This window comes from Panthera pardus, unplaced genomic scaffold, assembly GCF_024362965.1.
Source record: "Panthera pardus isolate Hobbes unplaced genomic scaffold, ASM2436296v1 HiC_scaffold_12, whole genome shotgun sequence".
NCBI classification, from domain to species: domain Eukaryota; kingdom Metazoa; phylum Chordata; class Mammalia; order Carnivora; family Felidae; genus Panthera; species Panthera pardus.
In genome coordinates this window covers 96,665,129-96,688,124 of record NW_026526677.1, presented here as the reverse complement: position 1 = coordinate 96,688,124, position 22,996 = coordinate 96,665,129, and the positions used below count along the sequence as shown (strand labels likewise).

At 45.0% G+C, this 22,996-nt stretch overlaps 1 protein-coding gene across 1 annotated transcript in view; it reads left to right on the top strand.

Moving 5' to 3' along the window:
* TECTA (tectorin alpha) overlaps positions 1-15,153 on the top strand; it is a 66,969-nt gene extending 51,816 nt beyond the window's left edge. Inside the window, 9 exon segments of the mRNA XM_053900358.1 lie at positions 1,206-1,486; positions 4,273-4,383; positions 5,610-5,812; positions 7,459-7,622; positions 8,061-8,309; positions 11,922-12,084; positions 13,222-13,309; positions 13,604-13,720; positions 14,364-15,153. Of these exon segments, the coding sequence (XP_053756333.1) occupies positions 1,206-1,486; positions 4,273-4,383; positions 5,610-5,812; positions 7,459-7,622; positions 8,061-8,309; positions 11,922-12,084; positions 13,222-13,309; positions 13,604-13,720; positions 14,364-14,464 (1,477 nt within the window). The 3' untranslated portion in view covers positions 14,465-15,153.
* The last annotated feature ends 7,843 nt before the right edge of the window (positions 15,154-22,996 follow it).

The following is a 22,996-nucleotide window of genomic DNA, read 5'->3' as shown; positions in this document are numbered from 1 at the left end:
GCTGGATCTATAGATAGGCTTCTTTTTCATGGTATTTCTTTCCTTGTATAATGGCTCAATGTCTTATACTTCAACCTACCGAACATCAGCTAAATACCAAGATGGGGAAATGATGCAGATGTAAACTCGATACTACCTCATAAATAAGACTATCCTGAATTATGGGACCGGGAGCTGGAAGAAAACCTCAGGGAAACCTAGTCCAATCTCCTCCTTTTCTAGGCGAAATGGAAGCTAGAGCAGAATAAGTTATGTGAGGGGCCCTGTGAGTGGCGAAGTCCAGAATCTCCTCCTGAGGAACTGATTCTGTTTGAGCTCCTCCCTCCCTACCCCCTTCCTTCCTTCCTTCCTTCCTTCCTTCCTTCCTTCCTTCCTTCCTTCCTTTTCTTCCTTCCTTCCTTCCTTCCTTCCTTCCTTCCTTCCTCCCTCCCTTCCTTCCTCTTCTTCCTTTATAAAGTATTTCAGCTGGATACCAATTTTCTTGTGAAGGTTTGCTTTTGGTCTCTGCTAGCTATACTGGAAGTGGTCTCCAAGGCTTCTAGACAACTGTTCTACCAACTATCATTATTATTATTGATTAATAATAATGGTAACTCTCATTCTTATAGTTATAATTGGTTATTTTATCAATGCCTGTTCACAGTTATTGTATCAGTTGTATCAAAGGTTAACAGTTATATGAGTATCTGCCTTTCGACTGACACTCTGGCTCACCCACCCACTATTTTAGTTTACTCTCACTTCTGCCAGTGATACCAACAGGAGAAACTACTGGGGCACCCGGGTGTCTCAGTCGGTTAAGCATCCGACTTCGGTTCAGATCATTCTCTCGCAGTCCGTGAGTTCGAGCCTCGTGTCGGGCTCTGTGCTGACAGCTCAGAGCCTGGAATCTGCTTCAGATTCTGTGTCTCCCTCTCTCTCTGCCCCCCTCCCATTCATAATCTGTTTCTCTCTCTCTCTCTCTCAAAAAAAAAAAAAAAAAAACCAAAACAGTAGAAACTACTGTGTCGTTTTCTGGGCTGGAGAGACTGAGACCAGTCCTACCTGACTTAGGTAAGATTACATAGCCAATTAGCATTGGAATCCGTGCGCTTGCCTCACTTCTGGGTTAGCAGAAGAGGTAACAGATGGGGTCCTCCCTTCCACCGGGGATCTCGGGCGGTGGTTTTGGCATCCCGTTATCTGACCAGACTTGTCGCCCCCAGCTGTAATGAGCTGCAGTTCTCGCAGTACGCGGCCATGTGTGACAACGTGCACATCCAGATGATGCAGGGCGACGGCTACTGCCTGAAGCTCACGGACATGAAGGGCTTCTTCCAGCCGTGCTACGGGCTCCTCGACCCCCTCCCCTTCTACGAGTCCTGCTACCTGGACGGCTGCTACAACCACAAGAAGTTCCAGCTGTGTGGCTCCCTGGCCGCCTACGGGGAGTCCTGTCGCTCCTTCGGGATCCTCAGCACTGAGTGGATTGAGAAGGAGAATTGCTGTAAGAGAATTATTTTATTCCTGCGGATTCTTTTCTGAGTTAAAAGCACAGCTTTGCTGGCCGACACCGCCGGCCCCACCTTTAGCCACAGGCCTGCCCCCAGGGTCGAGGAGTTGAGAGCTACTGCAGAGATTGTATGGGGGGCATTTCGGGGGAGCCTCACCCGCCTGCGGTTCCTGTCCAGCTCTGGAATTTGGGACACCGGCTTGGGCGGATGAGGTTCTCTGGGTTGGAGGAGCACCAGTTTAGTGACTTATGAGGTACAGGGACACAGGATGGCATCTTGATTGACATCAGACCTCAAATTCAGCTCTTCCCCGGCTCCTTTACCACGGGTCAGAGCCTAGCTCAGAAAGGGAAGGCTTGTGGCAAGCGGTGAGCTGAGTTGGGATCGAGTTGACTGTGCCTGGCTTGAAAGGAAGCTGCGGTTGGATTTATGAAAGGATTGTACGTATATTAAATTAGGTGATAAAAGAAGATCTATACAATTGCTTTAATGTTTATTTTTGAGAGGGAGTATATGCAGGAGGGGAAGAGAGAGAGGAGACAGAGGATCCCAAGCCCTATGTGGGGCTCGAATCCACGAGCCATGAGATCGTGACCTAAGACCGAAGTCGAACACTTCACCGACTGAGCCACCCGGGTGCCCCAAAATGAAGATTCTATAGATTCTTGTGTTTTTTCTGTAGTAAGAAAACTATTTTGAGATTTACGTCCATTATACTGTTTGTCCATCTTCTTACTATGTGAATCAAAGAGATGGAGCAAATCTGTATATAAATACCTATAAATGTGTCATATACGTGTATGTGTCCATATACATAAATGGTCACCTGTCCCATTAATGCAGGACGATATTGTGGCCAACAGGACGTGTGCATGTTCCTTGACACGCACCATTAACCCGGTACCACCGTGAAAACGGCACATCGCAAGACTGCGCGCGTTTCAGTAAATTTGCAGACGACGCCCGACCCAGTGTAGGGATGCGCTTAATTCAGAACCTAAGCACAATGAGGTAGATTCAAATATGTATCCGGTGACTTGAGAAACTCTTAACAGGCAAACTACTAGTCTCTGTTGGAAACCAACATAAGTTGTTTTTGATGACTTTAATATTTTGCCCTGTTAATAAGCCACACTGTAAATGAAATGAACTGTTTTAAAACTTTAAAAACCTCCCTCTGTGTAAGGGCGTGTCTTATTTGCCAGCTGGTATAAGGGCCACCGTATTTGTAGGCTATCACCTCCACGCTTTCCATTATTCTCTGGGGTTGTTTTCAAGTTGTGTTAATTACCCATAACGTTTGTTGACCCGCTGCTGTGGGCTTAGCCCTGTCTAGGTCCACGCACTCATCACATAAAGGGATCTTTATAAAAGGAAGCCATTAAAAAAGAAATGTATTTACATTATGCTGACGGTTCCCCTTTAGTTATGCTTCTGGGGATTAAGACAGGGTGATACTAAGCCATTAGCAGAGGTGAACGTCAGCTGGGTCAGGGGAGGCATCCGAGACACACGGGGGCTTTGCTTTGCTTTTAAATTCTTGAAGCTAACTTGGCTCACGCTGGGATTGAACAGTTGTTTCTTGAAGCACTCACCTTTCCGTGCCATGAGGAATAGGAGGATTTCTATATCTGACAGGGGGAGAGCTTCTTGAAATAAAGAAATGAGCATCCAAAAGAAGATGCTCTCAATTAGTGTTTCTCAAACTGAGAAGTTTGAGTTGACGGTCTTACAGGTGGTCTGTGGACTCATCGGCTATGGAAATAATTATTTACAATATGATGGTGATGGCACTCCACATACGTTTGTTTTTTCCTTACAGTTTTACTGTTGTTGGCAAAATAGTAGAATTAATCTAAGTCATTGCTGGCGAGTTGTATGTAGGTTTCGGTTTGTCTATTTTTATAAAATTAAGTACATAGACATTTATGGGAAAAGGAGAACGTGAATCAGAACAGACCAGGAAGTCCTATCTGAAGGACCTCTCTGGGATTTTACTGGCCCTAAGATTTTCGTTCTTTCTTTTTTTTTAAATGTTTATTTATATTTGACAGAGAGAGAGAGAGAGACAGAGAGAGAGAGAGAGAGAGAGCGAGCGAGCATGAGCGGGTGAGGGGCAGAGAGCGAGGGAGACAGAATCCGAAGCAGGCTCCAGGCTCCAAGCCGTCGGCACGGAGCCCGACGCAGGGCTCGAACCCACAGACCGCGAGATCATGACCTGAGCCGAAGTCGGACGCTCAACCGACTGAGCCACCCAGGCGCCCCTAAAATTTTCATTCCTGACAGATATTTATTGAACACTCAACTGTGAGGCATCTGGGTGCGGGGAATATGGAGATAAATGATTGGACCCTACTCTGTTTAAGTACAAAGAGACAAATGCGTGTAATGGTAGAACAGTGTGGTGAGAACATTAATCGTGCCGTATCTTGGCAGTTCTCAGTGTCTCTGCCCTCCATCCTCGCCACTTACCTTCCAGTGTGTGGACCTTGGGCAAGTTTCAGCTGCGAAACGAGGGCTACTCAGGTCGCAGAGCATGTGTGAGGGTTGGAGGAGATAATGCAACCAAAGCGTGAAGCCCGGTGCCGAGCCCAGAGCAGGGGCCCCGCCGCTAGCTGTTGTCATCGTTTTCTGGAAGGTGGCTCTGTCTGTTGATTCCCAGCTGCCCTCTGACCACCACCGATTCCCTGACAATGGCAAGTCCAGAGTATAGCCACGTGCTAGCAAGCGTGGGTGTGAAAATCAAGTCGTGCGTGTTTCTGTTTGTTTTCCTTTTTAGCAGGAGTGGTTGAAGATCCCTGTGTGGGGGCAGACTGTCCCAACCGGACCTGTGAGCTGGAAAACGGAGGAGAGCTGTGTGGCTGCATCGAGCCGCCCCCCTATGGAAACAGTGAGTGACACCTGCCCCCTCCCCGTGCGGACAGACCCCCACGGGGGAGGCCTGGTGGCTGCACCGCAGGGCAGCTGGGGTGGAGCCCACGCGTCCCGTGCTAGCTAGAGACCCACATAGCGGAGGTTTCACAAGGAGCATCGATCGAAGCAGGACGAGGAAGCCATCTGACATCTTCAAAGCAGGCTAATGTTCATCTCCTCATAGCGACATCCTTTTCTTCGATAAATGGTAACGCCCAGATGTGTACATGAATAGAATCAGCCACTTCCACTGTGGCCGTGTTCAACATCACAGAGATCCGAATTGATCCTCTAGACTCGCGGGAAAGTAGCGTAGTTTGGCGAAACATGTGAGCCTCAGAGCGAGAGCGCCAGGGGCCCTAAAGGCAGATTAATTGGTTCTGAAGACACAAGGGCGGTCTCTGATGCCAACAGTACATAACCAGGACCCCAGGCCCTGCTCCGAGCCGCGGTCCCCCGGAAGGTAGGAAAGGCCTTGTCCCCGCCGGGCGCACCCGTGAGGTCGGCCTGAAGGGGGGCTGCGTTGCACCCCCGGCTCCCCGCCCCGGCCCGAACCGGGTCACTCGGGAGGCACGCGCTGACCGTAACATCGTCATTGACCAGAAGACTCCCTCGGAGGGTGCCGTTCAAGGGCTCCACCCGAGCAGATCAAACGTGTCCCTGTGTTTCTATAGTGCTCATTAGCCCGTGTTTATGTACTCGGAGAAAATGTCAGTTGGTGCATTATCGTGTCAGAAAGCAAGAGCTCCTGACACTCGCCTGGGAACCCGCGGGGGGCCTCGGGGTGGGCTGCCCAGGGCTGCTCCCACCTGGGGGTGCGCCCGTTAGCCGGGGTCCACAGTGAGCTCCCCGGGGAAAGTAGCTCCCACCAGAGTGGGGCGGAGCCCTGGGTCTGGGAAGAAAAGACAAAACACAATCTGCTAGCGTTTCCATCTTTAAAAAAATAAAAATAAAATAAAATAAAATAAAATAAAATAAAATAAAATAAAATAAAATAAAATAAAAGCTTAACAACGCCCCGGTTTTTGCCTTGAATGCATGCAAACGTGCATTTGGTTGGATCAAAGCTTAATTAGAAGTGCCCCAGCGTTTGCGTGAGGATATTAGCCTCTTCCAAAGCAAACGGTGATGGGACGCCTCGCCCCCACCCTGCAGCGCCACCGGCCCCCACTGACTGGCCTTTCGTGATAACTGTCCCCACAGACTCACATGACATTATTGATGCAGAGGTAACCTGCAAGGCGGCCCAGATGGAAGTGTCCATATCTAAGTGCAAACTCTTCCAGCTCGGCTTTGAGAGGGAGGGTGTGAGGATCAATGACAGACGGTGCTCCCACATCGAGGGGGAAGACTTTATCTCCTTTCAGATCAACAACACCAAAGGGAACTGTGGCAACATCGTACAGGTGAGAAACCCGGGGCCGGAAAGAACATCGGGCCGAGGTGGGGACAGCTCTGGGTGTTTTGCACGTGGGTTGTCCTCAAAGCCAACCTCCCGGGGGGGTCTGCTTAGAAAGATCCTCCCCGGAAAACAGCACAAGGCATATGTGAAATGAAAGACATCAAGGAGAATAGGGGCACCCGGGTGGCTCCGTCAGTCAAGCACCGATTCTTGGTTTCAGCTCAAGCTGTGATCTTGTGGTTTGTGAGTTCGAGCCCCACGTCGGGGTCTGCGCTCACAGTAGGGAGCCTGCTTGAGAGTCTCTCTCTCTCCCTCTCTCTCTCTCTCTCTCTCAAAATAAATAAATAAACATTAAAAAATTGAAAAAAAAAAGACATCAAGGAGAATAATTGGTGCTAATAGTTCGTTGAACTGAAAGATCATGATAAGTGACAGACTCCTGTCCTTGATTGACACTATCTGCTGTTGTCCTTTGCCTAGCACATTGACAAATTTTTGTTACCTCGCTCCTGCTTCTCTTGTTCTTCTGGGTAAATACAGCTGGGTTCAGCTGTTTGGGGGGTAAGGGTGTCCCAGACATCATTTAACAATTGGCTGCACACTCTCAACAATAGCCAAATGATGGAAAGAGCCTAAATGTCCATCAACGGATGAATGGTTAAAGAAATTGTGGTTTATATACACAATGGAGTACTATGTGGCAATGAGAAAGAACGAAATATGGCCCTTTGTAGCAACGTGGACGGAACTGGAGAGTGTGATGCTAAGTGAAATAAGCCATACAGAGAAAGACAAATACCATATGTTTTCACTCTTATGTGGATCCTGAGAAACTTAACAGGAACCCATGGGGGAGGGAAAGGAAAAAAAAAAAAAAGAGGTTAGAGTGGGAGAGAGCCAAAGCATAAGAGACTCTTAAAAAATGAGAACAAACTGAGGGCTGATGGGGGGTGGGAGATGGGTATTGAAGAGGGCATCTTTTGGGATGAGCACTGGGCGTTGTATGGAAACCAATTTGACAATAAATTTCATATATTTAAAAAAAAACAGCTGGCTGCAGAAATACAGCAAAGTCCCACCTTTCAGTGTCAGATTGTCCTACTTATATTTGGCAAACCATCTTGATTCTCTTCCTCCTGTTCCTTCCTGCTGTCTTTAAAAAAAAAAAAAATATATATATATATATATATATATCTGCATTCATTAACTCAAAAGGAGTGAGCAGGTGAAACTTGCATTTGTTCCTCTTGGTCCTTGTGGGAAGGTCCGGTAGAAGATCCGGTGGAGGAGAGATTTTGAATTAGGACTTGAAGAAGATTTATATGACCCTGGGATAGCAATACTTCATGCTGTCCCCAGCTTGGGTTCCCACAGATAACTGGGGCCGGTTGTAGTTAGAATTCAGGGTACATGAATTCACCCTCTGTGGACACTCAAGGTTATCAGCCTGAAGGGTGCCGTTGACATCTAATGCGACCTTTTTTGTTGTTGTTGTTGTTAGTAAATGCTGAAGCCAGCTCACTACTGACTTATACCAGCCTCTGGATTATGTATGGAATGAAGCCATTTCTCTACTTTCGGGGCTGTGGATTTGAAATGCAAGCCACTTATTCACTCCCCTCTTTAATGATTTCTGACCTTCCTTTGCAGTCCAATGGCACTCATATCATGTATAAAAACACAATCTGGATCGAAAGTGCCAACAACACTGGCAACATCATCACTAGGGACCGGACGATCAATGTGGAATTTTCGTGTGCTTACGAGCTGGATATCAAGATCTCTTTAGATTCTGTTATAAAGCCTATGCTAAGGTAAAGCATCTCACGGGCTGTGCACATTGCTCTGTCTTTTCCTTGACAGTTGAGGTTAGCATAATCAAAATTGCTAGCATTTGTCTTTGAAGCACTGGGGAAGAAATAGTTCCTATTTTCTTCACCTAAATGCCTTGGACCAGCACTGTGTAACAGAACTTTCTACAGTGATGGAAATGTACTGTATCTGTACTATCCAATAAAATAGCTGTATATGGAAATTGAGCAATTGAAATGTGGCTAGGGGTGCTGAGGAATTGAATTTTTAATTTAATTTAATTTTAATTGCCACACGTGGCTTCCGGGTACCATTTTGGACTTAGACTTTTCTGTCGTCTGCTTTGCCTTCCCTCTGCATTTTCAGCTTGCAACCGGTAGTAACTGCATAAATATGATTGTTTGGCATTCCTCCTCACTGCATGCTTATTTCCCTTTCAGTGTCATTAACCTCACAGTTCCAACCCAAGAAGGCAGCTTCACCACCAAGATGGCGCTCTACAAAAATGCCTCCTACAAACATCCTTACCGCCAGGGTGAAGTGGTGTTGACAACTCGAGATGTGCTGTACGTCGGGGTCTTTGTGGTCGGCGCTGACGCCACACATTTGATCCTGACGCTGAACAAGTGCTATGCCACCCCGTCCCGAGACAGCAATGACAAACTCCGCTACTTCATCATTGAAGGGGGGTGAGTGGCCTCCTCTCAGAGGACCGTCCGAGAGCTTTTAGGGTAATATTCGCCAGTACCAGTTTGTAGAGAAGGTTTTAGAGAAGAGAATGGGAAGGGGTATTTGTGCTGTGCATCCAGGAACTCTAATTCTCTGAACAAACCTGTGAGGTAGACATCGTAAGCCTCACTTTCTACCCTAGCAGGCTGAGGCTTCGGGAGACCAAGCCACTTGCTTCAAGTCACACGGCAACGTAGTGGTGGGTCCCCAAGGCCCGTGGCAGTCACTACAGAATGCTTTATTCTCACGGTGATCAGAGAGGGGATCCTGTCCTGCCTATTTGAATTGCAGTCTGAGAGAAATGGGGATCACCTGCCAAAGAAGGAATGCCATAACTACAGTCTGGCGAACAGGACATCCATCAGAATATAAAAAGAGCTAGAACCGTAGAAGAGAAGAAACAGAAGCACAGAATACACTAGAATCGTTTATAAAATCGATGACTTTCGTTTTATTCACTGCTATATGCCCAGCACCTACTGTGTGCCCTGACACATATGGAACAAAATTTATTGAATGAATAAAGAAGAAGAAAAGACTATAGACCAATAATAGTTATTTTTCCTTTTTATTTATTCATTAAAATTTTTTTTTATATTTTATTTTTGAGAGGGAAAGAGAAAGACAGAGTGAAAACAGTGGTTTGGGGGGGGGGGTGCAGAGAGAGGGAGACACAGAATCCGAAGCAGGCTCCAGGCTCCGAGCTGTCAGCACAGGGCCTGACATGGGACTCCGACCCACGAACTGAGAGATCATGACCTGAGCCGAAGTAGGACATTTAACCAACTGAGCCACCCAGGCACCCCAATTTTTCTTTTTTAAAAACACATACGGGTTATGTCAAGCAACGGTAATTATAGCTGGGTATGAAAATCAGGCAAAGACTAACAGGAGAAAAGCATACAGACGTATTTAATACCAGTTTTCTGTGATACTGAAAGCCTTCATGAGGAAACGAGGATCTCAAGAAGTGGTTGAACCTGAGTATTTTTTGCTAGGTTAGGTGAAGAGTAGACGGTCACGGACAAGTATGAGAGGTCAAAGGGTATGAGGTCAGTGTGGTAAACGGGAGGAGCTTAGCAAAGCCTGTTAGGATTCTTCTTGCTGTCCCTCTGTCTTTGGAGATAAGGATGTTCCTTTCCTGCAGGTGTTGGGGGGGCACCTCTCACATGAGGGCTCTGTGACCTGTTTCAGGGGCAAAGAGTCAGGGAAAGGTCAGAGTGACCTTTCTGCTTCTGCTTTTCTCAAACTCCTTCACCTTAAAATATTAAGTATGCCAAGGTGCCAGATTTGAGGGGTAGCGTGTCCTGAATCCTATCCCCAGCCTGGGCCTACACCTACCCTGGCGTGGTCAGGGAGCATTATAGATACTATAATTAGTTTTAGGGTTGAAAAGGAATAGTTTTCCCAAAAGAAGGTGTGGTTCTGGGCAAACCACGAATAACCACTATTTTTGCAGATTAAACAGGTTCAGAGATGTTAGGTACACAGCTCACCCAAGGCCACTCAACTTACCAGGGGCAGAAGAAGAATCCTTCCAAGTATCAGGACACACCACCACCCTAAGTGGTCAGATGGGGCTTGTGGCAGGGGTCACTGAGGGATTTGTCTTCCTGAGCTGGTTCTTAGCCTCCTTGGAGGCAAAGGGAGGGCCTTGGTGACTACTGGGTAACTCACAGCGTGGATTTCTCTCCTTCCCATCATAGTCGTTTCCCTAAGGGAAAGAGCTCAGTCCTGTAGTGTTGCAAGCCTGGTTGTAGGGTCTGTGCCTCCTTTGAAGGACACAGTGGTTGGCAGTTTTATTTTATTTTATTTTTTAAGTTTTTAAAATTTATTTTCAGACAGCATGAGTTGGGGGATGGGCAGAGAGAGAGGGGGAGAGAGAGAATCCCAAGTAGGCTCTGCACCATCAGCACAGGGCTCAACGAGGAGCTGGAACTCATGAACTATGAGATCGTGATCTGAGCCAAAATCCAACACTTGACCAACCGAGCCACCCAGGCACCCCAGTGTTTGGCAGTTTTAAGATAGTGTTTAATACACTTGACCCAGAGAGGAGAGAGAATGAGCGAGTGAGCATGTTCATAAAACTGGGCCTGCCCCAGGGTCTGAGCAAGGGCCTTCAGATGAAACTGTTGTTTGATTTTGTCATATGAGGGAATTTTAACTCATGAGTCCTTCTGACCTTTCTTGGACGGATGTGGTTAATTGTTTTTCCAGTGAACTCATCTGGGCAAAAGCATGAGCAGCAAAATGGGTTCACTTCAGAATTTTGGGGGGTCAGCTCTTCCTCCGTGGCTCTGCAGAGGGTGGCAATGGCACCCCCAGTGACTCACGAGTCCCAGGTCTGGCTAAGACGGAAGGCCTGGGTGAAGGTTGGAGTGCTGTGAACATTTTAGAAACTTTGAACCAATTTAGATTATTCAAATGAATAACAGTGACAAGGAAAAGTATGGCAAGTAAGTTTTCATTTCAAAGCATTTAAGAGATTATTGCCTTGAAGACTAATTATAAAACCTAATAGGTGTGGGGGTGCTGAAGGATAACTTCAGTTTTTCATTTTCCTTATCACTAAGCTGTTTAATCCTGTGGGCTCAGGGAAGGAGCGATTAAAAAAAAAAAAAAGAGTCACCCTTTTTATCTTTATCATTTTTAGATAACTTCTTGGCTCCTAGTGGCCAGCATTAGTGATGGCGGCACAATCCATTCATTCCCTCGTTTGTTCCTTTACAGAGATGTTTAGATACTTCCCACGTGCCCTGCAGTGTGTTAGAGACACAGTGAGGATCACAACCTGATTTTTTGCGCTCCAGGAATCCAGGAAAAGCCACCTGTTCTTGCCCGGTCAGGGCAGTGCGAGGGGTTATTTGTAGAGAAGGGGGGAGCTATAGACTGGTGTTGGGGAAAGAGCGGGAGTAGGCATGGGAAGACTCCCCGACTGGGGAGACTTCACGTGGAAAGACCGTGGGCCCTAAGAGGCTGTGATGCATTTGGGGAGCTCTTAGGTAGCGGAGGCAGGTCTGTGTGCCTGAGGGAGGCCGGTGGCCCAATACCACAAGGGGTGGAGGCAGAGGGAGAGAAGAGGCGCACCTGCAGCCAAGGGAGCTTTAGGTCATCCTGGACTGGTCTTCCCTCTTCTCCAGCTCCCACTGATTTGAATATGTGGGAAGATGACCCAAGAGGGTTTTGATCAGGGGACCCTCCCCAGATGGATAACCAGAGAAAGTACAGCTGTAGCAAGGACTAATCGTGTGCGTGTGTTGAGTTGATATCACGACACTATGTCGGTCGGGCAGTAAAGCACGACACTATGAGGGGCAGAATAGAAACTGAGGTATAGGAAAGTCGGGGGCAGTTCCTGCAGTCATTTTGCTTTTATGCGCTTAGGATACTAGTTTGAGGTGTTATCTGATGCCTTTAAAGCAAACCGTGAAAATCAAGTGGGAGTAAATGTGACACCCACACAGTCCAGAGGTCACTGTCAAAGGCAAAGACGTTTTTACCTATTAAGATGGTTTTATATGAAATAGAAGCAAACGTGTGAAGCGAAGATCCCATTTTCCTCTGAACAGGTGTCAGAACATTAAAGATAACACCATCGGCATCGAGGAGAACGGTGTCTCCCTAACCTGTCGCTTTCACGTCACCGTCTTCAAGTTCATCGGGGATTATGATGAAGTTCACCTTCACTGTGCAGTGTCACTGTGCGATTCAGAAAAGTACTCCTGTAAGATAGTAAGTGAGAGCGTGAAAATGAACTGCCTGGCCCTATTTCTCGCTGCCCCGCTTTTCCCAACGTGGGGATCGTGGACGCCAGGATCTGTGTGGCTCCTGAGAGTTCTTTGGGACTCACAGCACCTGGAAGTGGCTGAATTGGAAGCGTCCCCAGATGGGAAGCCTCCCCAATGGCTCGTCTTTGGTGAGACCGTAAGAGAGAGGATGCGGTAGAATGCTGTCCATTTACTCTCCTTCTCTGTCTGAAATCTCTGTCGTGGGCATAGAGCACAAGACCAGGGTTTCTCAGACCTCGGCATTACTGACCTTTTGGACCAAATTGTTCTTGGTCGTAGGGACGGTTCTGTGCACCGTAGGATGTTCAGCAGCACCCCTGGCCTCTGCCCACTAGACGCAAATAGCACCTCCTCCCCAGCTGCCACACCCCAAAAATGCCCCCCCAACACTGCCAAACATCCCCTGGGGGAAGGAGGGGGCAAAATTGGCCCTGTTCAAGAGCCACCACACCAGACTCTCAAGGAGCCAGGCCACCTGAATCTGACAGGAACAGTGGGACCCAGCTCCACTACACTGTAGAGGCAGACCCCTGGGTTCAGGAATTTTCTGCCAGACGTTCTTCAGACGGTGACTTTCCTGCAATTCATCCAGATCCACGCCAGCCGGTGGCTCTGGAGAGGCTTCTGGAGAGGCTGTTGGAAGGTGGTGACAGACCAGTCATCTCTCCCATGTCAGGCTTACATCCGCACCTGAGATTTTATTGCACTGGTATCAGCTCCCTAACCTTTAATATTCCAGCTTCTCCCCGATGTTTGCAGAATCACACCATGAATTATGGTCAGAGCTACTTACAGATGCTGCTGCATACCTTATTGCCCGATGTGATCCAACAATCCCCGTTCCTGGGAAGGGAGCATCTTTGAATCTAATTCTTGTGCGAGGAATATATTTAATTCTGCTCAACATAAAGCCCAGAGTCCCAGTGGGCTCCATGATCAAGAATGCATTCGTTCTAATTAATCTGAGCAGCGATAGTGCTCGAGGCTGGGACCACTGCCTCTTTCGGAGGTGGAAACATGGTGAAGAATAAGTTATCAGCTTAATTGTGTGAAATTTTCCCTCTGGTGTTCTGTCTTTCAGAATTGCCCCCAAAATTCCAGGATTGCCACAGATTATACCAAGGAACGTAAAGAGCAGATCATTTCAGTGGGACCTATTAGGAGAAAAAGTATGTATGTCCCCTCAAAACACATTATAAATGATTAAAACAATGGGATTTGAAGGCCCGGCCCAACTCTTGGGTGTGTTTCAACTGCAATGTGAATCTGGCGAATGAGGAAGTTGAGGACACCGGGTGGAGAAGATGGGCCGCTTCCGTAAAGAAGTCTTCTCACGGACTCCTAAAATGCCACGACAGCATTGGGCTTTTCTTCTTCCTCTCCTCTGTCTAAAGTCTCACCCTGAGATAGGAGTTCCAGACTTGACCTGTCTGAAGTTGACTTAACCAGCTGCTCTTTTTCAGGGCTGGACTGGTGCGAGGACAATGGAGGGTGTGAGCAGATTTGCACGAGCCGGGTAGACGGGCCTCTGTGCAGCTGTGTGACGGGAACCCTTCAGGAGGACGGCAAGAGCTGCCGAGGTAAATGCAGCCTCCCGTTCAGGGCAGGTGGCTGGGAGCACAGGGAGCTCTTTCCCCTGTGTAGGAGACATTCATCTGTGAGGTCCCCCCAGCAAGTGACCTAAATTCCAGAAATTAAGATGGGAAGATGGAGACAGCACCAAGGAATTGTAGCAGCATCTTGGAGACAGATAGAGATAGATAGAGATAGAGATAGATAGAGATAGAGATAGAGATAGAGATAGAGATAGAGAGATAGAGATAGAGATAGAGAGAGAGAGAGAGAGAGAGATTTAACCTTTGAGCCTTGTTCTTTCATCTAAAAGATGAAGGTGATTTTTTTAAAAATAAGATATCCAACTGTTTAAGGACCAAATATTGGTGCTCAATCAGGTCACCAAGTGTACCTGGGCTGTGGTTGGGACTGGGATGTTTGATCCAACAAACCTTAGCCCATGGTCTCCCTGAGGTTAGCAGGACTCTTCTAAAGGTTGAGTTAATTCTGCTGCTTTCCTGCCTCAGTCAGCACCATTTGGATAAAGTGAGTCCTTGGCCATGAAGAAAGTGGGCTCATTTATTTGGTTGAGTACCACAAAGTGTTTCTGATTCCTGTCCAACAGGTATTTTCCTTCACAGGACTTACTATGTTCCTCTCTGTTCACAGCATCCAATTCTTCCACTGAACTTCAAGTTTGGACGCTGCTTCTCATCATGACCCAGATTTCACTATGGCATTTTGTCTATAAATCAGGCATGACCTCATAATTAACTCAAGGTTGCTATATAACGTACTGTAATTTACTTCAACTCCCTGTAGGATAAAAGGTGTGTACCCTTAAGTCAAAACCTATTTGAAAATGTCCAGCAATTCTCAAAGTGTAACCACCTGCCTCGAACAGTGTGAGTCCCAGAAATGAGTGAAATTCCAAGCTCCACTTGCAAAGCCCACAACAGGGCTTCTAAAAGCCAGTTGTGGAAAGAGCACGTAACTTGCCTAAAATTTCCAAACAGTTGTCACTAGAAACTTCGGTTCACGTGAAAAACCAGTAAAGGAAAAAAAAAAAAAAATCCTGGTTAGAGAAGTCTGACCAGAAATCTAACCAGAGAAATCTGTCAAGCCAGTGCTATTTCTGGATCATAGTTTTTCACAGAGAAAGGGCCTGTTGGAACAATATTGAGAAGCAATGACTGGAAGGTTTGGGTCTAAGGAATCTTTCTGATGTTTGGAAGTGTCTGACCTCTGATACGTACGTGTTGCTCACTTCTGTTTATGATGAGCTCCTCCTTCCCTCCCCCCGTGTCCCTCAATCTTGCCATGGCAGCTCGGCAGATTGTTTGCAGACCCGGGGAACCCTGTCTCCATCCCGCACCCGGACCCTTCTCTTTTACAAATCAACCAAATCATTTTTAATGTATTTTATGCTTAAATAAACTTTGTGTTCAAGTATTCTCATTACTTAGTGACTGAAGGAATTTTTGCTGATATTAGGCTTTGCACACCAAATAGCACGCTCTGATTTCAAAAATCAGCAGCGATTGGACCGGGTAGATAACTGCTGGCTAGAGCTTTAATGGGATTTTGTTACGTGGCCATTCGTGTGGACTTACAGAGCATCCGCAGGACGTTACCGGGCAGCGTGGAAGAGAAGCAGGTAGTGTCCTCTTGTATGTGGTACACAAACTCGCATTTGCTGTAATTAACTGCCAAATGGGGGACTGCTAAATATATCCGTGGGCCGCCTCTCCTTTTTAAGGTTAAAAACAAAGTAAAACCCACTTCAAGTTTATTTTGAAGTTGTTTTGGATTGAAGCTGATGGTATTTTTATATTTTTCTGGGAACTCTGAAAAGCTGAGCATAAATCCTAGTGTCCTTGACCATGGGTGTGGATATGATTAGCGTTGTCTTGCATGCAACAGGCAACTGTCCCTGGGCTGAGGAAGCTGGGGTGTAGACGCAGTCTGTGCTGAGGTGCTTTGACCTCCCAGCCCTCTGGGAGGGTCCACAAATTCTAGCTTGTCTTGCCAGTTACACATGCCATGTGGCTAAGAGGACAGCTGGTATTGCTGGGGGAAAATGTGCACCTGCTTCGACTTGGACGTCTTGAGATCTTCCGGGAAGACGCTGAGCATCGAGGTGGGTTAAGGGACCCAGCCGCCTATCGTAAGTGAGACACAATGCCCCTTCCTCACCAAGAGAGAAACTGATGTTACATGCGTGTTCTGTCTTCACATGAAGAACCTTGTCATTTACACAGTTGAAGGTTTGGATGTTCACAATCAGATCCCAAGTTGAACGTAAGAATGTCTCATTCATTCTTTTACTTGATTTCCTGAGATAAATCTTAACCAAAAAAAAAAAAAAAAAAAAAAAAAAGAGGAAGTGTTTCAATATTTAATAACTTCCCTTTATTGATTTTCTTATGGAAGTCATGAGAAATTTCCAAATGTCCAAATTGAAGACTATAGTTTGTTGGGTTTGGGTTGGTTTTTTGTTTGTTTGTTTAGGTTTCTTTTTAGTTCTTTAAACCTGTTCTTCCTACACTTTTATTCTGGCCTTTGGTTTTCTCACTTGGTTGACGTCCTTAGCTTGTCTCATCATTAGGATAAGTTAGGTCGTGGTACCATCGCAGAACACCCCAGAATCTCAGTGGCTCACACACCAAGGTTTCTTTCTTGCCTGTGCCTGTGGGCTCCAGTCCTCACTCTCACCCTGGGACAGGTTGATGGAGACTTCACTATTTCTTTTTTTTTCCTCAACAGAAGCTATTGAACAATTTATCCTTTCCCCATAGAACTGTGGTACTGCCTTTACTGTATAGCAAGTTTCAGTCTCTGTGGTTCTGTTTATGAGCTCTTGATTTTCTTCCATTGATTTATTTTTCTGTTCCTGCTTCAGAACCACACTTCAAAAAATTGGGGGATATAATTGACACATAACATTATATGAGTTTCAGGTATACAGTAGGCGTTGCTATTTGTATATACTATGAAATGATCACCACAGGAAGACTCGTTAACGTCTATTACCTCCCACAGTTACCAATATTTTTTCTTGTGATGAGACCTTTTAAGTTCTTGTAAGTAACTCTTACTGACTTTCAAATATACAACGCAGTATTATGAACTATGGTCACTATGCTGTCCATTACATGCCCAGGACTTATTTGATAACTGGACATTTGTACATTCTGACCACCTTCACTCATTTTGCCACTGACCCCCCCCCCCCCACCACCTCTGGCAATTCTGTGTATCTGTGAGCTCTTTTTTCTTTCTTTCTTTGCTGTTTTTTTTTTTTTTTTTTTTTTTTTTTAAATTCTAGGTGGTCCAGTTGGTTGTCTGACTCTTGATTTTGGCTCGGGTCATGGTCTCACAGTTTGTGGGTTCAAGCCCCGCGTCCGGCTCTGTGCTGACAGCTCAGAGCCTGGAGCCTGCTTGGGATTCTCTGTCTCCCTCTCTCTCTGCCCCTCCCCAACTCACATGTGCGTGCTCTCTCTCTCTCTCAAAATAATGAATCTATGTATAAGTGAGATTATGCGGTATTTGACTTTGATTTATTTCACTTAGCATAATGCCCTCCAGGTCCATCCATGTTGTTGCAAATGACAGGATTTCCCTCTTTATTTTGTGGCTAAAAAATACTGTGTGTGTGTGTGTGTGTATCACTCATTCTTTATCCATCTGTCCACTGATAGACTCAAGTTTTTTCCATATGTTGGCTATTGTGAGGAATGCTGCGATGAACATAGGGGTGCAGATATCTTTCCCAACTGGTGTTGCTGTTTCCTCTGCGTAAGTACCCAGAAGTGGCATTGCTGGATTGTATGCTCGTTCTAGTATTCGCTTTTTTGAGGAACCGCCATACTGTTTTCCACGGTGGCTGCCCTGATCTCATTCCCACCAAGGCTCTCTTTTCTCCACGTTCTCGCCAACACTTGTTGTCTCTTGAGATTTCATTATCTTTTGATGCTTTTGTTTTCATTATCAACACAAAGCTTTGGGGTTCACCGAGGCAAGTGGGGGGGAGAATGTGGAGACTCACACCCTGGAAAGGACACCAGATCACTTCTGTTCCCATTTCGTCGTCCGCGGTGAAATGTCCAGCGTGTTGCACGGCTGGAAACTAACTGAGAGCAGGGAAGGATGAGCTTCCGGTGAGCCTGGAGGACAGAAGAACTGGAAATCCAGGGTGACAGCTGTCATGTTATCTTTGAGTCAGTCATTCCTGTCTGTGTTAAAGGGAGATAGTTTTACAGAACTAAAACCCAAGACCGTCAGGAAGGCAGAACTGGATGGTGATCCTGATGCTTCTACTAATTCTCTGCTTGAAACGAATCATTCGACAGGGTGATGCCTCAACTTTCCTCTCTGTAAAAGGAGACTATGAAGCTTCTTTTCAAATATTCTTGTGTTAGAAAATGACACCATACAAATGTAAATCATACGGCAGTATATATTTAGATTGACTCCAGAACATTGCCTTTTCCTGCCACTCAAAAAGATTTGCCTCAAGGAAGGGGAGGAAAAAAGAGCACTTGCTTAGCAAAGGTTAAAAAGGAAGCTAATTGGGAATCTTATTAACCTGGTATTTGTCTGATATCAAAAAGAACAACATCGTGGGGTCTGGCATTTCTGACAATTGGGAATTCTATAATTAGTTTCTTAACCAGTAGTAGATGTGTGCACTACTCAAAATCCTGGTGGCAAAACTTGAGAGCATTAATTGTTTTACATTGTCTAATATTCTATTTTTAGAACCATTTGACATTTAGTGAGAGCTTGAAATCTAATAAAATTTCTTTTTTAAAAAAATTTTTTTTAACATTTATTCATTATGAGAGAGCACACGAGCAGGGGAGGGGCAGAGAGAGAGGGAGACACAGAACCCGAAGCAGGCTCCGGTCTGCGAGCTGTCGCACAGAGCCCGACGCGGGGCTCGAACTCGCGAGCTGTGAGATCATGACCTGAGCCGAAGTCGGACGCTTAACCAACTGAGCTACCCAGGTGCCCCCTAATAAAATTTGACCAAAGGAATTATCAAAAGGGGATAATCATGTAGGTTTGAGGTAATAAAGAATTACTTATTTACTAATTCTGAATTTAGCCTCTACCCCATTGTGAAGCTCCTAGCCTCTCTCCTGGAACTCAGCTACTTCTTTACCCTATATTTCATTGCAATTTGGCCCTGGTTAGGAGAACAGGGCATTTTTCAGCGCCCCTATGCACTGGCAGTGCGGCACAACACAGTGAAAAAGAAAATCAAATAGCGCCCTCTAGTGTCTTTTTATTTTTTGCATGAAACCCAAATGTATATTGAACCACACCAATCGAAACATGATTTCTCCCCCTGCCCGGAACCTTAGATGCAGAACATTACCAGAATATAGCTTTAGAGAACACACCAAATGCCAAGGACATTTTCTGGAGAACAGTGTGAGATTTATTTTAATGCACACAGTAAGCATCATTCCAGGAAAATACCAGCTTTTGTCATCCCATGCAAATTTTGCCCTTAATATCTATTTCTCTAACGCGTTGACGAAAATAGCTGTCGGGAAAAATTAAGTATCTCTTTAAAATGTTGAGAAATAAACAATCTGATCAGGAAAAACCCATGAAATATTTAGTGGTCTTTCTTTTCCCCCAGCGGAATGTGAAATACTTTCATATGCGTCTGAGGCACAACAGCAATAACTCTGGTCTGACTAATGGAAGGCTCTGTTTGTGATGGTTTAATTATGTTTGCTGAAATACGATCCTCCTGTAAGACAACATCTCCATGGCAGAGGGACAGATCTCTGTGTCTATAGATAGAAATAAAACACAAAAGACTCATCGTTCTGTGAAGAACTTGGCAATCAAATTCTATTTGCTAAGGAAGCAAATGAAGGAAGAACGTTCACTGTACATTTTGTTGTTTCTGTTTGCGTGTAGCCTCTGGGTTAGCTACTGTTTAATCTACTGTTGTATTGCATTGACTGCGAAAGAGTTTTGAAACTAAGATATTCTCCCATCAGATGAAATCTCAGTACCTTACACTCATACAGCATCTTCCATACCTTTCGATGCTTTTCTACGTATATTTAATAGCGTTCAGTCCTAAATCATGCTGTGTTTTGACAGAGAAATCGGAGGAAGAGCGTTAACTCGAAGTTGTATGGCACAAATTATCAGCCTAAAGTACTAACTGAAGAAAAAACCCTACCCACCCACACATGTGTTCTCATGCCTGTAGGTTTAGCTCATCATTTCCAACTTGTAATGAGACGATTAGAATGATAGCAACCTTTTATGTCTTTGAAGCCCTTTAGAAACAAAGAACCTGGACACAGAAGTCTTGAAATTTCCCCTCTAACTCTTGAATTTCTTCATGGGATAGTTTAGGGTACAAAATTCCACAGATAGTACCCTATTCCAGTTGGGCAGATATCTGTTTTTATCAAAAAGGAGACCATATTTCTTTACTCAAGGCCTTGAAAAAAAATCTTTCCATTGGATCTGTCCAGAACTTGTGGAAGTTTTTGATGGAAAGACTATACTCACATAGAAATATGCTATTAATTATATGTTAACCAAAGGCAGAAAATGCATGGTTCCCAGTATTTTTGTCTTACCTGCCATAACATGCTTACTGCAACTGGCTGACCTGGTTCATATCTACGTGGACCATTCAAATCAAGGCGTTACAAGTGGATATTCAATCATCCTCTCCATGCGTCTCCGTATTGATGAGAGCAAAATGCTATTAAGGAATACCTGCGTGCACACCAAAGAGGGAGTCTGCTCTCCTGAAGAGTCCCGATCAGAAAGCAATTTGGCAAACTAATTCGACAAGGACCAAATGATTGAACACATAATGTGAAAGCACCTAGGTGTTGTATCAGAATATTCAAGGCATAAAATGAAGCAGAGAAGAGCTGTAAGAGTATTCTGAATAGTAATTCAAGATTAGCAGAGTCTAGAGATGTTCGGCCACTGGGAATTTGTTCACATCTCCCACGTGTTAGCATTTTCAAATCGCACTTTTATCCGGGTCCTCCTCATAAGCAATTAATTTCAGTAGGTAAGTGGAATCCAAGAACCAAGTCAACAGAGGGAGGGGAATCCTACCTGTGGACCACAGTGAACCATTTACTCAACGATTGTGATCAGTTTAAATGCACGCTATTTAAGCAAATTGTCCGGAAAGCCCAGGCTGCCTAAATCATAGGGAAACACATCATCATACAAGTCTAAATATTTCTGTTTTGTTTTTAATATTTTTTTAACTTTATTTAAATCCAAGTTAGTTAACATATAGTGTAATAATTGTTTCAGAAGTAGAATTCCGTGATTCATCACTTACGTAGAACACCCAGTGTTCATCCCAACAAGTGCCCTCCTTAATGCCCATCACCCATTTAGCCCATCCCCCTCACCCAGCACCCTGCTGGCAACCCTCAGTTTGTTCTCTGTATTTAAGAGTCTCTTATAGTTTTGCCTCCCTCTCTGTTTTTGTCTTATTTTTCCTTCCTTTCTCCTATGTTCATCTGTTTTGTTTCTTAAATTCCACATGTGACTGAAATCACATGATACTTATTTTTCTCTGATTGACTTAGTTCGCTTAGCATAATACATTCTAGTTCCATCCACATTGTTACAAATGGCAAGTTTTCATTCTTTTTGATCGCCAATATTCCACCGTGTGTGTGTGTGTGTGTATGCGTGTGTATATACACACCACATCTTCTTTATCCATTCATCAGTTGATATGGAAAGATTTGGGCTCTTTCCACAGTTTGGCTACTGTTGGTAGTGCTATAAACATTGGAGTGCATGTGCCCCTTCGAATCAGCACTCTTGTATCCTTTGGATAAACACCTAGTAGTGCAATTGCTGGATCGTAGGGCAGTTCTATTTTTAATTTTTTGAGGAACCTCCATACTGTTTTCCAGAGTGGCTGCACCAGTTTGCATTCCCACCAGCAGTGCAAAAGGGATCCTTTTTCTCTGCATCCCTGCCAACATCTCTTGTTTCCTGAGTTGGTTAATTTTAGCCTAAATACTTTTTATTTTAGGAAAAGCAGTTTCCAACAGTCATAACATGTGAAGACCTCGTTGTATTTCTAGGCATTATACTCGAGAAACACAGATTCATCAAAACTCAACTTTCCTGGTAGCCCTCCAAAGAGGCACCCACGACTCATAGAAACCGAAGGACCTCACAGCTACATCAGTGTGTCACAGCCATATCAGTGCTATTTCTATTTCCTCTGCTTTTGAGTTTTCTATATTTTGATGGGAGGATGCAACTATCGAGCTTAAAATTGGATGGTGATTTTTTTTAATTTTATAATAAAATGTCACAAGATGTGTGGGTGCAAATTCTAAGTCTTCTACCAAAAAGTATCATTCTGCGGTGCTCTGTTACAGAAACAACAAAAACAACAAAATTCCTTCTCTTCGAGGCTAATCTTAGAAGTGGGTTCTTTAAATGCCACCCCAAAACCTGAACCGGAGTCACTGATCACTGACAAAGTCCTCCTGGGGCTGTTTTATCGGTGCAAACAATTGTCAATGGATGCATTTTCACCGGTCCCTGCATTGTCTATTCCAATCCCATTCTGGGGTTTTCCCTCTCACCAGAAGGGTGTACAGGCACCCAGGTTGGAAAAACGAGACTAGCAGAACCTTTCAGCCTTGTGAAGTCAAGACAGGAAACGTTTCCTTCTGGTGCGTTAACAAAGCGCCAGTGAAGGAGGCAGTGAGCACATGGGGGCCGGGGCTGGCCCTGACTTCTCCTGGGAGCCGGAGGGAGCCAGACTGAGCAGGTGGCATCGAAAGTATTTCTTCCCTTTCCAAAAATGTCAAAAAAGGAACGTTCACTTTTACTAAAACCCCTCAGTAGATTTTATTAAAAGGTAGGAGAGAATGATCTTGTCTTTCTGAGATACTTAGAAACACTATAAAAAGCAGAACGATGACTCCCTCAGATTTAATTCTGTGAGTAAAAATCGAATGGAGCCCAGAACCAAAAAATGAAATGTAAAAGACAGGATTGCCCTGAAGAAGAGAGTTTGACTGTAATAAAATGTTCCTCGCGGACACTAAACTGATGTGAAGAAAAGTACAAAGTGTCTCGATACAATTACCCTTGGAATAAACTTACCTGATTTTAGAAATTAAAAAATGGAACTGATTACCTTGAACGGTAAGTAAACAAATCGTAAAGCCAATCCAGAAGAGACATCAGAAGCACCAATAATTTTGCCCTAGGATGTTATAAAACTATTTCCCTGGCCATTCCCTTTGACCAAG